Raw genomic sequence first — 18,120 nt, forward strand, 5'->3', positions numbered from 1 at the left:
TCTCTCCTTGCTCTCATTGCATTATTCAAAAATGAGCTATCGCTATTAAACATTTAATAGTCCTTAAGCAGTATTCTCAATGTACAAGGACCAGTTCAGTTATTCTCAGTAAGCTCAAAGGCTATGATATCTTAACATGATGAATAGTTATTCAATTACAGCATTATTAATTTCCTTATATTTAAAGTGTAAGGGAGAAGATATTTCACCAGTCCTAATTAGAGGCAATACAAAATGTCTCTGATTAACATGAAAAAGATGATAAATATGAACCTCATTCAAATTTGAATTTGGGGTTAAAGGTGGTATGTAATATTACGATAGTTCAGTCATCTTTTAAAGTTACCCTCCCAAGAATGTGGAAGCAGTATTGTTGTCTTGGTCCTACTACCTTTACCCACTTGTGGAAGATTTGAAAAACACGACTGGGCATAAAAGGGGAACAGGAATCTTAAAGAGCAAGTATAGTTTACCCCATGCGGGTATTTATAAAAATCATATAAAAATGAGTGAGGGTATTTTTTTCCACTCCTGAAAGTTTTAATAAAATAACCACTTTCTAATTTTCAATTAATAGGCAATGACCACACTCCAAGTACAAAATCCAGTTTTACAAACTACTGAAGACACGCTGATAATAAATAGTGTGCGCTCCATGAAAAAAGCAATCATCTAAAAGTTTCAAATTTAGAGCTTTACATCTGTCAGCAATAGCCATGGATATCCTTACTCAGAAGATCTGTCTATACTTGTTTCCTTGAGCAGCCACAATATGAAAAGTGGCATGTCAATGCGTAGAACAGATGTCAGTGTCAATGGAACGTTAGTAATCTACTAACTCACTAGTAAAGTAAAACCTAACCATTCAGATCTTTCAGTTAACTGGACTCGTTCCAGGATTTTACTTGGCTATAAAGTGTCAAGTGATGTTTAAAATGAGCTATTAGTAGTTAAATACAAGTTATAGTAATCAAATAAAAGAATTAATACTTTTTAAAAAATCTGTAGTAATTTCAGATTGAGCCCAACATTGCCCTATTGTCTACATCTACAAACCTGTACAGGGAGACCTTCTGTTGACAAATATGATCCTTGGACATAACAAGAGTTTCAATTATCAGAGTAATAGAGGATTTATTTGAATATTGCCTTTCATTACTTAAGCCTTTCACCAAAAGTTTCACCAAAATATATCATCCCCCAGAAATTCCAAATAATAAATTATATTAGCAATTTTAACGTAATATATTTCTTGTCAAGCCTCTTATACTCTGTTACTGTCTATAATGTTGTGCTATTTTATGTAATTATTTTAAATGTTTCACTCCTCAAGGTATGCTATCCTAAAACACATACAAGGTGTTTAGGCCCAATAGTCTAAACATTTGTAGTACTCTAAAGTGTAAAAACTCTGAAAACAGGAATAGCACAATGAAGGATGAGAATCAAGAGAGACAAGATTGTCATAATAGCCACCAAGTAGGACAAGTACATCTATTACATTATTTGTACATGGAAGGACGCCTACAAAGAATGAAATAAAAAAGGGAAATTTCATATCTGGAAATCTACTTCTGACGATTTAAGTGTCTTCTCCCAATCAACTTTGAAGATGGCATTTGAACACTTTCCCAAAACTAAATTGTAGGCCTCTTTCTTTTCAATCGATGCTCTGTAAAAAGCAATAACTTGGAAAAAGACAACCTTCTTTCATCAATAGGAAACAATCCATCCATCTCGCTTTACCTGTGAGGCAATGTACCTCAGAGTTGCCTTCTACTTCCACTCAGTATGCGTGCAGAGAAAGTGTATTAATTTTACATTTAGCTTAAATGAAATATTATTAAAGATAGAGATTACCAAAATGCCAATTTTTTAGATTTTTATGTACCTAAATTTAAGTTCGAGCTCAGCCCCTTATTAGCTAAGGCAAGTTATAGAACCAATTTCTTTAGTCTCTCTCTAAGCTTTAATTTCCTTATCTGAAAAATGGAGTATAACTATGTTGCCTACTTGGCAGCACTGTCACAAAGATCAGCTGAAATAATACATGTAAACTGTTCAGTTACATGCTGGGCCCAAGGGTGCACAGTAAATGAAAGCTGTGAAAATTCGTAAAATAACTTGTTCACTTAACCTGATTACAGACAAACTAAAGATAATAAAGAAAATGCAAAATGTTCAATGAACAAGTAGACTTCTCTCAAAGAAGAGATACAACCCTTAAAAAGTTTTCTATTGATCTTTTGTTGTTACTTTTAAGCAAATCATAATTGTCTGATTTCCTTTTCCAACATTCCCATGGAAGGAAAAATTCTCATTAGGGAAAATGTGGCACCAAGTTGTACCTTTCTTTAAGTCACATTTATGAATCCACAAGCAAATCGTTTTAAAAACATAACACATTTAAAGAAGGAAAGTGGTAATTTGTTGATGAAACATTAGAATTAAAATTCATACCACAAAACGGAAATATTGTAAAAGGTTTGAAAACGTAGTAAATGCTCCACACAAATTGAAAAAATATTTAAGTGCCAGGAATCATTTTTGCTTACAGCTATCATCATGTAAAAGGCATGTGTGTGTCACTGAAGCAAATGAAGAGGGTAGTAGAGGAAGATATCGAAGAGGTAAAGTGGGGATCAGATCATACAGGGCCTTACAGGCTCTTATAAGGATACTGGCTTTTGTACCCTGAGGGAAATAAGAAGCCATAGTAGAGATTTGAGAACCCAAGTGACATGATATTGTTCAGGTTTTAAAAGGGTAATGTTTCTGTGCTGAGAATATATTGCAGAGGGTCATGGTGGAAGCAGGGAGACCAATGAGGAGCTGTGTTAGTCCTAATAGTTCTACCACTATTGTAGCAGCCTAGGTGAGGCTTCAACCAGTATGGGACGAGTGAAGGCGGTAAGAAATGGTCAGCTATGGGCTTCCCTGGTGGCGCAGTGTTTGAGAATCCACCTGCCGATGCAGGGGACACGGGTCCGTGCCCCGGTCCGGGAAGATCCCACATGTCGCGGAGCAGCTGGGCCCGTGAGCCATGGCCACTGAGCCTGCACGTCCGGAGCCTGTGCTTTGCAACAGGAGAGGCCACAACAGTGAGAGGCCCACGTACCAAAAAAAAAAAAAAAAAAAAAAAAGAAATGGTCAGCTCTTGTAAGTACCGTACTTTGAAGGAAGAGTGTGAGGGTTTCCTAGTCAATTGAATGTGGAATGTGAGAAAGAGAGAGTAGACAAAGAAAATTCCAAACTTTTAGGCCTGAGTAACTGGACACATGGATATACCATCAACTGAGAAGGGGGAGACACTGGGAGAAGCAGGTTTGGAGGGGAATATCAACAGTTTGGTTTTGGATATGTTACTTTTGAGAAGTCTACTGACCAATCAGAGAGAGATGTCAATTATGAAGTTTGATTATGAGAGTCTAGAGTTTAGACACGAGGACTAAGCTGTAGATAAATTTGAGAATTGTGAGCATACCAGTGGAATGTAAAGCCATAGTACTGGTTGCAATCACAAAAGAAGATAGTGTAGATAGAGAAGAGAACATGTCCAAGGATTGATCCCTGGGCCTCTCCAACATTTAAAGGTTGAGGACATGAAAAGGAATCAGCAAAGAAGACTAAAAAGCAGCAGCCAAAGAGATAGGAGGAAAACCAAATAAAGGGGAGCAGGGGGTGATTTATGACCAAATGCGTCACCTGCTGCCGATAGGTCAGTTAAGATGAGAACTGAAAACTGAACGTGGGACTCAGCAGCATACAGATCTCTGGTGACACTGATAAGAGCCATTTTGATGGAATGGCGGGATGGAAGCCTGGCTAGAGTGAGTTTAAGACAGAAAGTAAGACGAGAGAAATCAGAAGCAGTGAATATAAACAAAATGATTAGGAGGTGTCTTCCTTCAAAGGAGAGTAAAAATACAGCAGTAGCAAGCAAGGGAGATAAGGTCATGAAAAAGTTGTAAAGTGAGATAGCACATTTGTATACGGCTGTGAAGGGCAGAAGGGAGAGAAGAAAATGATTGGAGCAAAGTCCCTGAGTAAGTAGGTCTAAAGGAATGGAACCTTGTACACAAATGCAAGGACTGGAAGATGAAAACTTCATCTATGGTGGTGATAGGTAGCAAGACTGCAGATACTCAAACTTAGGTAGATGTGGTGGTGAGAGTCTGTGGAAGTTCTCTTCTGATCACTTCAGTTTACTCAGTAAATTACGCAGTAAGCTCATCAGCAGAGCATAAAGATGGGTAAGAGTTCTGAGGATTAAGCAGCAAAGTAAAGGTGTAAAACAGTCATCTAGAAGCACAGTGGAGGGAATGGAGTAGGGACATATAAGATGACTGTGTGAAAACAGAAGGGCCTACTTGGGGCTTTGGAAAAGGAATCTGTTTCAGAATCATGAACAGAGCACCACTGGATTAGAACAGGCAAAACCTGGAGGACAGGAGGAAGACCAGATAGGAGGCTACTTTCATAGCCCACGAGAAAAAGCCAGAGAGGGATACTGCCTAAAGCAGGGCAAGAGCATCTGGAGGACAACTGAGGAAACAGACGTAAAAGTCACTGCAAAAGCAGAACCAATGGGATTTGGAAAGCAATTAGAAGTGACTGAGAAAATGAATGGCGTGAAAGAAGGCCCGTAAGTGTTGAGCTAAAGTGAATTGGAGGGTGGCAATGCCACTGATAAACTAAAAGAACTATTTCACTACTGCAAAAATTAGTAACCGATTGGTCAGCTGATTAAAGGAGTAAGTATCATTTGAGTGAAGTTTGAGTAAAGAGAAGAAGAGTTCAAAATAAGATTTTAAAGTTTGATTAAATGTCAAAGAATGTTTGTTTCTGTTGTTATTGGTTTGGGGTCATTAAGATAAGACAACCAAGTTGCAAATTGCGGAGCAACTGAAGAAAGAACAGAGCTTTATTTGCCAAAGGAAGGAAATGCAACAAACATTTATAAAATTATTTTTACAGAAAGTTTTATGCCAGGCAGTATTCTAGGAATATCATCTCCTTTAATCCTAAAAATAACCATATGAGGTAGACCCTCTTATACCTTTGTTACAGTTATGGAAAATAAAGTGTAGAGAGGATGTATCACCTTCACAGAGTAATATGATTAATGGGAGAGGCAGAACTCAGCCTCAAGGCTGAATGACCCCAAAGTCCAAGCTCTTAACCACTACACAAACATGCCCTGTAAAATTAAGGGCCTGGAAAAGGTAATATAGGTTGTTTAGCTTCCGAGAAGAGTTTCAGAGCTAAAGATCTCAGAGGTGGAATCATTCCAAAGAGTGACACAGTCCAAGGTGTAGTCATGCCTATAATTAGCTAAATACATGGATGCAAAGGTCAGAGTTCAGGAAACCAAGGAACTAAGGGCAACAATGAGATGCCAAGGTTATCAATGTAATAGCTGAAATCACCAAAACGAATAGCAACGGAAGGGTCAAAAGGATAGCCAGATGCTATCATCATCGTAGCTGGTCAGCAGATAATCGACTTTACAAGAGAAAGGGTTGTTGAAAGATGGTTCAAAGAATTTGACATAGAAGGAGCAGCAGGAAAGAGGGTGTACCATAGGACTAGGAGGAAAGGCTTAAGAGAGTGGGAATGTCAGGACTTGTGACAAGGGAAAAGCTGGATGTCAGCTCTGGCTAGACAGAAGGAACATTAAAGGAAAAGTTTAAAGATAAAGGGAATTTGTATTCATTCAACAACTTTCAACTACTAGTGGGGTTGGGGGCGGGGTGGTAACAAGATGTTCTATAAAGGGCAGAGTAGAAGGGTCTAGATTTCCACTATTCTTAACCTCTTCTTTTGGTATGGGTAAGGAGACCTTTGAAACTCTTGTGGACCTTAACTCAAAATGAACAGAGATTCACAAAAACAAATCTGCCATGATAAGTGGGACATAATTAGAAATTAATGAATCATGAATCAGGATCTCCACTTCTCTGATCAAGCAAACCAATCCAAGATGGCCCGATGCCTCATCTCTCCCCTCTCTTGGTACAAACTGCTGAATAATCAAAATATTATATTTATTATCTAATATAAGAAACAATCTAGATCACAAGCTATAAAATATAATAAGTGTGCTAGAAAATATAGATGGTGTGACTGTTGATAATAGAACAAACTTGGAAGAATTAATTCTCCTGTCCCCTCTACTGTTTTGTTTTGTTTTGTTTTTTTACACTCTGTCCTCCCAACTCTATTTCATATGCCTAACAAGATACCTTATATTGTTTTCAGAAAAGTGGACTTAGGCCTGTTTTACTTTATAAAAACAGAAAGACAAGTTAGGTAGTTAAAAAATTGATTCAGTGTGCCACAGACTACTGAATACTAGAGAACAAAAATAAGTAAGACAGCCCCCGCTTTTAGGAGTTCATAGTGGAAGAGACAGACATATTATAACTCAAAAAGACAGATGCTTTCGAAAACAGTGTTTCTGGTCTCTCCTTTATGTGATATAAACACAGTCCATACAAACAGCCCTACTCAGAACCCAGTGCTATTCTGGGCACATGCATTTTAAAATTACAACAAAATCAGGGGGTCTAACTTACCATCATTTTTTCAAAGAGATCCAGTACTTCCTTTTCGGACAAATTCAAAGATCGTTCATCATATAATGGCTGAGCCGCTGGAAACTCACTCATTGCAACTTGAGAATCAATAGGATGTTGGATAAGAGGTTTTTCTTTTTTGACAGTAGATTTTCTAAAACTTGTAATTCGGTCACGCTGCAAACAGAAAAAAACAAGAAGCCCTAAGGAAGAGATCAAGAATCATCAACGAACATGAAGAACTGAAACATCAAAATAGCACTTAGGATAATATATATCATTATTGTCTTTTGACAAAATATTATTTTCAGCAGCAAGCTCCAGTTAGAGATTGTACTATTTTGAAAACCTGAAGTAGCTCTGCAGCCACAGAAATCTAGGGAGTGAAAAGTATTTCTCAAAAGTAAAACTTAGTCCCTTGTCATTTCTATTCTGCACAGTAACTATGTCCGAAAAGTCCGGCCTCAAAGTCGTGTGGTGGTTTGAGAGAGAATGTGTCTTTGGCGGCAACTTTCAAACTATGAGAGAAAAAAAAAAAAAAAAAAAAAGAAAAGAAAAGAATATCCACTTCTAAGGGGGAAATTATAGTAATGTTTCTCTTCTTCAAAGCGCCAAAATAATTGACAAATATCTATGAATACTTTGGCAGTGTAATAGTAGAATATAATGGTTAAGAGCATGGACTCTGGAGCCAGACTACCTAGATTTGAATCTGCAATTTACTTGGTCAGTTACCCTGTGCAAATTACTTGGTCTCTCTATGACTGTTTCCTCATCTCTAAAATAGGGATAACAAGTTAATGTATGTAGGAGGAAGGTGGGACCAACAAGGAAGCACAACAAAATTAAAAACATTACCTTTTTGCCCTGGAAATATAACATAAACAGAAATATCTTATTCCTACAAATACTACTATGAAGAACTTGCTATTTTATAGATATTGACTTGGAACCATTGATTCCACGTACAATCTCTAATAATTAGCTTGCGATTTCACATAAAGTGAGTTAACGACTGTTTTAAACCACAGAACATTGGACATCAAAAATTAGTAATGACCATAAAACTGAATACAACTCAGTTTTATTCTGGTTTCTGTTAGGAAGCACATGCATGCATATTGTCAGCTCACGTTAAACAAGCAGATATGTTAGATATCAGGACAGTGCCTCGTCACTGCCACGTTACCAAGTCCTTATAAATCACTTCAACAGTGCAAAAAGCATCACAGAAGTTTTGCCACAATTACGTCGACTTCTGTTGACCCCCATTAAAAGAACATACTTTTTATTTTGATTCAAAGAACACTTTTTTTCTAAAAGGTGTACTTTGAAAGAAATATGAGCAGTTTTAAGCAGCTTATTTAGGATTCCAAAAATGATCTTAGTACATGGTTGCTTACAAAGAGATTATGTAAATCATAATATTTTAGAGCTGGGAAGAAACTTGAAAAATCATCTAGGCCAACTCTCATTTCACAGAAAAAGTGACTCGCTAAATTCACGAGTCCCTGGTTCCTAGCCCAGTGTTCACATAAAGATTCATTTCTTCGAATCACCTTCTATAATTTCTTATTTTCTTTTAAATTTGAATGTCTTTGAGGAAAATTAAGTTAGATTAGATATGTAATATAACTCAAACAACTCAAGAAAAAACATTAAGCAATCCCAAATAAGCTGAGTACATAACCAAGAGTCAAGTTTCACTAAAAGATATGGTGGACACAAAAGCATTTAAATATGCAATCGACCATTAAATCAACATATCTCTGTTCCTTTCCCTTCATATCACTTAATATTTACTTTTGCAGTGCTGGCTTTTTTACTGAGTAGCATTATTTACATATATATTTGATCTTTCACTATGCCCTTCACTTCAATCTAGAAAATTGGCTTTTGCTTTCAGCTATATCTTGATAAGAAAATAAAGTTAAGCCACATACTTTCACTTCCTTAAATCATGAACGATATTCTACATTACTTGTAGACAGGTAATTTCACAAAGAAAAAATACTTGAAATATCACATTTTAAAAGTTTAGCTATAAAAGGGCACATTTAAATTTTAAGCCCATAACTTTTCATAAGTCTTACTATGATAGACTCAGATCAAAAATATTTGAGGATTTTAAATGTAATACCACATTTCTAACATAATGAACTTAACTTCTTTTCCATTTTAAATTAATTTCCCTTACTGTTAATATTAATGTTTAACATATTCAGAGTCAATTTACATGGCTATTGAGAAAGGAAACATTTGTGTTTTCCAGAGTTAGATTTATACAGATTTTTTTTAATTGGCTAAGGTATATATCAGGATGGTAATATCAAAATTATTTTGAGAACACGTACAATTGCTTATGTTTATATCAAAAAAAAGAAAACACACTCTATTGACAATTCTTCCATTTACTGTACTTTGTAAACATCTAGACTTTTTATATCGTTACATATATCAATGCTTTAATGTCCACCCACTTTAATAAAAAGGCAACATGCATAAGTAAGGTAATAACATGCTACTAAGTCCACCTTACCACATCATCTGCCAAAGTTTTTATTTGAATGTTCTATTAAAACCAAAATGGAAAAAAAAATACCTGTCAGATAAGAGAAATTCATAGATCAAACAAGAAAATAATTGAATGATTCTCATTTTTTATTTTATCAACTATAACTCTTCAAAGAGAATTAGAATTAGAAACTTTAAACCTATAAACACATTCTTTACAAAAGAAAAAAACAACGTATTAAGGATTAAAAATGAAGGTTTGGTGAAGGGGGTGCCTCTTCTTTTTTGAAGATGACTCCCAAGTTCCCAAAGTCAGATTAGGAACAGACATCACTACCACAGTGCTCAAACGTGAGAACAGATATTAAAAAGTCATAAGCCCTTTCAAGATTTTTCAAAGTTTTAGAATGAATAATCATATTTTTGAGATACATAAAACTTTTAAAAACATGAACAACAGGAAAAATGTCACATTTAATGGTAGTGACATATAATGAAACAGCTCAGTCTAGAACTCAGTTGCATCTGATAGATAATTTAACAAACACCTTTATAAATATTCTAGATAACATTGAATTTACTGATTCTGTTAATATATGCCCATTTCTCGAAAATCCCAACACTTTCTTTTTTTTCTGCACGTGGTTTTCTACTTCTAATGTTGAGAATCATTGGAAATGGTATACTCTAGTTAATAAAATACAATGGTTAATAAAAACTACCACATAGAGTACAAACAATACTGGAGTAATAAAGCAATATTAAAGTAAGCAAAGTAACAGCTAACAATTTAGTAATCTTCCAGGATTCAGAAGATACTTCAAGATCTTACAATAACATATAATCCGCATGAAAGCAGTTAGTATTATATTATAAATATGTTGAAATATGTTGTAGTGCTAGTTAAGAGATGTGACTAGGAAAGAACCATATTTTTTAAAATCGCCTGTTAGAACTGAAATTAACCCTTCTGCCACAACCTGTATATTTATTTCCTACAACAGAAGCTGAATGATGTACATCATGCATGCTCACATCCCTTTTAACTAAGAAAAATATGGTCGTATCACTGGTGGGGAGAATTCCATTAAGAGATTTTTGGTTGGGTTTTTTTTGTGGTACGCGGGCCTCTCACTGTTTTTGCCTCTCCCGTCGCGGAGCACAGGCTCCGGACGCGCAGGCTCAGCGGCCGTGGCTCACGGGCCCAGCCGCTCCGCGGCATGTGGGGTCCTCCCAGACTGGGCCACGAACCCGTGTCCCCTGCATCGGCAGGCGGACTCTCAACCACTGCGCCACCATGGAAGCCCTCCATTAAGTGTTTTAAGTGAGAATTATTTCATCACAGGATCAGACATCACCAACTAAATGCTGTTAAAGATCATCCTCCCCTCCATCAGTTGGGACAAATATACTATTATATGTGTAGTTCTTTTTCTACTTTTAATCCATCTATTCCCTCAGGGATCTACACTTCTACATCTTTGTACTATGTCTTTATCACACCCTGCTGACACAAACCCCAATCAATCTTTACTGCCTAGAAAAAAGAAAAGAAGGGGGATTACTTATATCAGAACTGAAGTCTTTTTAAGAGAGATCAGTTCACCCTAGGACTATCTCTACCTGGTATTTTCTCTTTAATTTTCCCAGTGGGGCACAGAAAACTGTTCTATGCACAGTGACAAGCTTCATGATTTCCTGTCATGTAAAATCAGAGTGAGAAATGTCAAAGTCTCAAAAGTGCCTCAACTACCCTGCTACCATCCAGATATGTACCTGTCCACCTGTGTTATTTATTAGACAGATTATACAGTTCTTCAAGCAACGCCTGCTTTTCTTTTCTTCCCACCCTTTGAGGTTATAAACTCAAGATTGGAAACATATAAATCTTGAAAGTGAATATGTACATTCGGGGAAAGTAAGATTTTAGTCAAATTCTCTAAGTTAAGGTACACATATGTCTCGAATGCCTTAAGTCTGTATCTCAATTGAATATATGTTGACAGTTTAATAATGGGGGACAGAAACAACAACAAAGCATTGCTAGCAATAGTTCCACCTTTTCTTATGGGAAGAGACTTGAGTTTTCTCTTCTCCCACCTCCACTCTTTTTTTTCCTTTGAAATTAACATATTTTTGTCCATATTAAATCCCACAGTATGGAGTTAGACACTATTAAATTGGATGAAATTTGAGACAATCTGGTCAAAACCTCTCAATTTACAAATGGTGAAACTGAAGCTTGAAGAGGCTAAGTGACTCGCCCACAGACCACAGATCTGGTTGACACTAGATACTAACTCTTAGTCAACATATGGCCTCTTCAGGTGGTATAATTAAGCTGTAGGATATTAGGGTTGAACTACTGAATTGAAACAGTTCATGGTAACCTCAAATTCACAGATATGCCCCAAGCCCCATCAGTTTCATTTTCCTTCGGGTAACTGCCTTTTGCCATCATTACCAGGGGGTCAAGCATCATCCCGAAGAGCGTTCCCCTGTCAACCAAAGTCCTTCCCTAACATGTCTTATGTGTCACCTACTAAATTCATTTTGACCAATATACACTAATGTTCTTCCAGCGGCTGGTTATTCTTCATATACAAACTATATTCAAATTTAGATTCTTTGGTCTTTCATAATTCTTCATTCCTAATTATATCTTACTACTGCCACAGTTTTAAGAATCAGAGCTGTTCTCTCAGCTCTCTAGGTGGGTAATAGGAGGGAAAATAGAGTAGGAAAAAGTGGGCATATAATTAATAACCCAGTGCAAATACTACATGAGCACCAAGGGTTGTCACAGAGGGTTAGGACAGACTTTCAAAAAAAGGGTCATGTTTATGGTAATGGTACCATCCAATTTTAAGACTTCCATGTCACCTTGGTCTCTCTCTCTTCATTCCCTACAGCCGAAACAGCTGTCAAGTTCCATGGTGATCTTTCTGCAGTTTCTTCTTCATTCCCGCACAAACCATCCCAGTTTAGAGTCTAATCACTGGCAGTAGCCTCCTAATAATTACCTCTGCCACCATCCTCTCCTCATTGCCAAAGTCATCTTCTTCAAGCAAAGATCTGGTTCAAGTCACCATCACATCACCTCTTCCCTAGATTTCTGTAAGAATCTCCTAACCTATCTCCCTTTTTCCACCTTTACCCTGCTATAGTTCATTCTGAACACATTGAGGAAGTGACAGTATTAAAACCCAAGTCAGTTTGCAGCCAATTAAACCAACCATGCTCTTTTCCCTGTGGGGGCCAGGTATGCAATGGCTGCAAACAGCAGCCTCCTCAGTAGTGTATGCAGCCTGTTGCCTGTATGCATTGCCCTGGAGACAGCCCTTTCCAGTGGACATTCGTGACTAGCATGCTGCCCCCAATCTAGGCTCCAGACAGGTATACGCGGTGCCTTTGGAAAGCCCCAGGGCACAGTGGCCAGGATCCACATTGGCCACATCATAATGTCCATCCGCACCAAGCTGCAGATCAAGGAGCACGTGTTTGAGGCCCTGTGCAGGGCCAAGTTCAAGTTCCCTGGCTGCCAGAAGATCCACAGCTCCAAGAAGTGGGGATTTACTAAGTTTAATGCAGATGAATTTGACAACATGGTGGCAGATAAGCGGCTCCTCCTGGATGGCTGTGGGGTCAAATACATCCCTAATCGTGGCCCCCTGGACACATGGCGGGCCCTGCACTCATGACAGCCTTGAGGCTGTCCCCTCCTTACTCACGTGCACCAATAAATCCTACTTTCCTGTCCAAAGAAAAGAAAAAGCTAAAGAAATCTGAATAAACCATGGACTTTAGTCAGAAAAAAAAAAAACCAAAAGCCCAAGTCAGATCATGTCACGCCTCTGCTCAAAACTTTTCAATGGCGCCCTATTTTCACTCCAAGTGAAAGTCAAAATCGTTACCATAGCCTGCAAGGCCCTATGGAGCTGCATACTCTTCATATCCCTCTGAACTCATCTCCTACTACACTTCCTTTCATTCACTCAGCTCTAGTCACAGCAACCACCTCACTGTTCCCCATAAGGCAATAAGCCACATATACTGTCTCTTCCCTCTGCCTGGAATGCTCTTTTCCGTTACCCATATGCTTTCCTCCATCACTCCTCCCCCTTTCAAGTTCTTGCTCAGGGAGACCTACTCTGTCCATCCTACTTAAATGGAAACACTCACCTCCTCCACACTCTCCTGACCTGCTTTAGCATGCTCTGCTTTCCTTTTTTCAATAAAACTTACCACATTCTCACATAGTCTATAATTTATTTTTGTCTGTTTCTCCCACTAAAAATGTGAGCTCCATGAGAACCAAGGTTTTCATCTGTTTGTTTCAGGGATGTACCCCTAATGCCTAGATCAGTGTTTGGCACACAGAACTCAATAAAAAATTATAAATGACTATTACTTGTCCATCTGTATTCAATGGCTCCTGATGACCTACAGAATAAAGACTGATACCCTTAAAATGGCATTCAAAGCCCTGTATTATTCAGCCCTAGGCTACCTTCTAAGTCTTCCCTCAATGATCTGTGTGCTATGGAAAAATGGAAATCTTTTCCCCACCGCATGCCTCACTATGTCCTGTTTGTGCACCCACTCTTCCCTCTACTGAAATGTCAATCCAGCTAGGTACCTTTCTATTTCTAGAGCTTCCCTTGAGTTTAAAGTTTGGTTATTAATAAACCAAATGTGGACCCGTGGTCAAAAATGGAGGAGAACTATGCTTTGTTTAGTGTCTTCTTAAAGACTATTTTTTCCTAAAAGGCATCTTTAAGAATGATAGAGCACCTTAAGACAAAGAGGAAATTATATTCATGTAAAAAGTTATCCCAATTACTTGTAATAGAGAACCATAAAGAAAAATACTCTGCTTATGATTTCTCGATTTACAAGTTTCATTCAACTACAGACTGGATATCCTATATAACTATGCACATTTGACTGATATGGATATTTTTCTCATAGATTTCCCTCATGTAAAACTCTGCTGTCATAAATATCTTCTTGAGACCACTACTTAGAACTCTACAACTATTCAGAAAAGAGAGACAAATGTAGTCTACTGAAAAGAAAAATCTTTAAGGACATTTGAAGAGTTTGAGTTTAGGAGGGGGCCATTTTTGGCCACTGCACATTAAAAATACATTGAAAATATTGTATAAATTACACTTAAATTATCTGCAATAGAAAATAAATTATTTCTGCTGCACAACTGTTTTTATACATTAGTCAAAAAAAGAGAAAGTTACAAAAGGAGAACAATAACAAAAACACGACCAACATGAAAAAAGTTCAGAGAGCTGTAAAGAGCTATCTCTTTGATAAGATTCAATCGCAGTCATTTTTATGTGAATTGACCTGTAAAACATTTTTAAATGGTTGTATTAAGATACAGTCTCATTTATAATGATGTTTTACAGGGACAAGCTCTCAAATTTTATCTGAATGTAATTTATATAGGTGCATGCACCTCTCTCTCTCACACCACTTGCAAGCAGACATTACGGATTTTACTCCTGTGTACAAACTATAGAGCTACTGTGGAGTTAAAACAACAACAAAAAATGACGAAAAAATGTTTATTAGAGTCACACCCCTGAATTAAAAGCACTGATTAAAGTCAGTTTAGTAAGTTTTTATTGCAAATCTAATGATAATGGTCATTAGGATGAGGGTATATTACACCAATAAGTATAGTGACCATATATTTTCATTAAAATCAACTCTAGAAAAGCAATACACTTGTGAATTAGTCAAGCAATTAGAGTTTATTAAACTTCATTTATGATCAGTTATATTAAATATAACTTACTATAGTACTCTATGAGTACTGCATAATTATAAAAGTTTCACTCCAGAGTCTCAACCCCTTAAGAATAAGAGAAATGGATGATTTACTTATAAACTCTAATGCTGAACTTGTGATTGAAATGCAGGAGCCAATATTGCAAGAAAATTAAGTTTTAATTTTCTCGATCAGGCAGAAATTAACAAAAACAGCAAGATGTAAAGATTCTACTCTCTTATGGCTAATGTTACATGGTAATACAATGTTTTATAAACATCTTGAAATTACTCCATGACCACAGAAATTGGACAACTGAATTGCATACAATTCAAAAGTCTCACCACCAACTCAAAAACTTGGCCACACTTCTTTGACTTTGACTATTTTCTTCTCTTTTAGAGAAAGTAAATTGGCCATCACAATAAAGATGAAGGATCAATTACTTACCCAGCTTAAGTTTCTTAATCTCTAAGTAGGGCAGGGCGATATAATATAGAAAAGCATGTTCAATTCAATTGAACAAATATTTGAGCATCTACTATGCACCTGTTCAGTGCTTGGAACTAGGAATAAAATAATAAACAAGATAAGCATGCACCTTATGGAAATTGTAGTCTATAGTCAAAGATCAGATGAATGAAAGAACAACCACAACAGAGAAATTCTGAGAGCACTGTTCGGGTGGTACTCTATCATAACCTCCATATACTTTCCAAGTAAGAAGGGCCTTTAAGAAAGGCCATCCACCTCAACCAATGATCCAGAGTTTGAAATCTCTAGATGACATCCCTGACCAATACTGATTCAGATCAGCAGCAGTCACAGAAGGAAGTAATTATTCTTCAAAGTGCTGCCTTTCAACTTTGCAGATCCTGGATTAATCCTGAACTTTTCAAATCAGTAAGACCAATCAAGACAATTCAAGGCTATTTAACCATCTGGCAACCAAGCTGAACATTCTGTTCAGCCATTCAAATCCCTTTACTATGAAGACTGTTTTAGTTGAGTACCTCTCCGTTGTGTTTGTTTCACCAACAAAGGTATATATCATCTGATTTTTAGAACTGAGATCAACGTAGCTAGGGCTTTGATTCTAAGAAGACAGGAGGAAAAAAATAATTGGCTTTCAAAACCACTGAACTATTACTGCTTGTATTTAAAATTACTCTAAAACATTCTTTCATCTCCTTTCTAACAGTAAGGGGCATTTTCAGACACCCACATGTCCTCTTAGACACTGCATTCTTCCATCACCATTAGCACTTCTGAATAGATGATAGATCAGCTGGCAGTGTGCGAGGCACTGGGATTTAAAGAGATATGGCCCTGGGGGCTTCCCTGGTGGCGCAGTGGTTGAGAATCCGCCTGCCGATGCAGGGGACACGGGTTCGTGCCCCGGTCCGGGAAGATCCCACGTGCCGCGGAGCGGCTGGGCCCGTGAGCCATGGCCACTGAGCCTGCACGTCCAGAGCTTGTGGTCCGCAACGGGAGAAGCCACAACAGTGAGAGGCCCGCGTACCGGGAAGAAAAAAAAAAAAAAAAAAAAGAGACATGGCCCTGACCTCAAAGGGCAAAAGCCTAGTAGTTGAGAAGGTGAAGTTACAGGCATTAAGCTCCAATTCTCCACCTTACTTTGCTACTGTGAGCATCTCAAACTGTCCATTTCACATTTTAATAGAGCAATACTTTTCTATTTTTGTAACCAAAAGGACACCATATCAGAAGCACCATCAAATCAAAAGCCTCAAATTTGAACCCACCTGAGCTCTTGGCTATTACAAATCATAATTCTTTCCACCATTTTTACAACAAGAAAAAAAATTCCTTTTGGGATTTGCTTCTCAAGATGCTCTTTCAATATAAGGAACAAAATGTGTATCTACCAGAAATCAAATATGACATCACAGTATAGGGCTTCAGTTTTCTTCATGAAGCAAAAGACCATGTTAGTTCACTGGATAAGTTTCAGAAATCTGTCACAAGTTCTTCTCAAGCTTAGAGTAATTGTCTTGCCACGAACTTCAATATTTAACTGCCAAGAGGGGTGACTATGATATGGAAATCCAGCAGTCTCTTCTGTGTAACAAGAATGTTCAGCTTAAGGACTAGGGGTGAAGCGCTCAAGAAACATATGTTTTAAAAAACAAATTTATGGTTACCAAAGGGGAAAGGTATGGGGTGGGGGAGATAAATTAGGAGTTTGGGGTTAACAAATACAAACTACTATACATAAAATAGATAAGCAACAAGGACCTACTGTACAGCAGAGGGAACTATATTCACTATCTTGTAATAATCTATGCAGGAAAAGAATCTGGAAATGAATACATATATGTATGTATACATATATGTATATGTATGTATACATATATGTATATGTATGTATGTATAACTGAATCAGCACAACACTGTAAAGCAACTACACTCCAATAAAAATTAATTAAAAGGAGAGGAAAAAAAAAACTGAATCACTTTGCTGTACACCAGAAACTAATGCAACACTGTAAATCAACTATACCTCAATCAAAAGAAATTAATAGAGAAACAAAAATAAAATTTTTAAAGAAATGTATGCTTGCCACTTAGATCTTAAAAAACATTCATGCTAATGAATTAGAGGAAGTCACTTAGTACCTGAATTAATCAGAAACAATTGCACGAATAATCCAGGTTTTTCAAGTGGTAACTTGTTCTGTAGGTACTAAACCATTTCAAATGGGAAAACTGTTGGGACGTGAAAGTTCTTTATAATTCTACGGATAAAAAGCAACAGAAATGAAAAGAAAGCCAGTTTTGCCCAGCACAGTACTTTGTACATAATAGATACTCTTAGATCAATGAGTTAGCCAAGTGGGGCTCAATATTTAATAAATAAATTTCTACCTTCTCTGTTTAAAAAAAAAAGACAGATGTCTCCACCAAACATTAATGTTTCAGAACCCATCATAGGCTCAGCACTTTGTGGCAAAGAGAAGTTTAAGATGAGATTCTGCCCTTAAGGCATTTACAATCTAACCAAGGAGTGAAAACTAACCACAGAGGAGATCCTGAGGTATGTTCCTGCTCCTCCTCCCTGGGCACTATCACATGTCCTGTCTTACTATTTTCATAGCAGAACCACTACCTGAAATTATCTGTTCACTTACCTATTTACTTACTTATGTTCTAGCTTCTAGAAAACAAGTTCCCTAATAGCAGAGCCCTTAATTTTCCTGTCTTAATCACTTTTGGATC

At 37.1% G+C, this 18,120-nt stretch overlaps 1 protein-coding gene and 1 pseudogene across 4 annotated transcripts in view; one reads left to right on the forward strand and one right to left on the reverse strand.

Annotated features, from left to right (window-relative positions):
* Positions 1-18,120, reverse strand: part of DIAPH2 (diaphanous related formin 2) — an 886,560-nt gene that overhangs the window by 817,734 nt on the left and 50,706 nt on the right. For all 4 annotated transcript variants that reach the window (XM_067024271.1, XM_067024270.1, XM_067024269.1 and 1 more), the window contains exons 2-3: positions 9,118-9,150; positions 6,579-6,755 (exon numbers count right to left, since the gene is read on the reverse strand). In XM_067024271.1, coding sequence (XP_066880372.1) covers positions 6,579-6,755; positions 9,118-9,150 — 210 coding nt within the window. The remainder of the gene's footprint in view (positions 1-6,578; positions 6,756-9,117; positions 9,151-18,120) is intronic.
* On the forward strand, positions 12,309-12,433 carry LOC131749062 (small nucleolar RNA SNORA70; annotated as a pseudogene).

The sequence above is a fragment of the Kogia breviceps genome, chromosome X, assembly GCF_026419965.1.
Source record: "Kogia breviceps isolate mKogBre1 chromosome X, mKogBre1 haplotype 1, whole genome shotgun sequence".
Lineage (NCBI taxonomy): Eukaryota > Metazoa > Chordata > Mammalia > Artiodactyla > Physeteridae > Kogia > Kogia breviceps.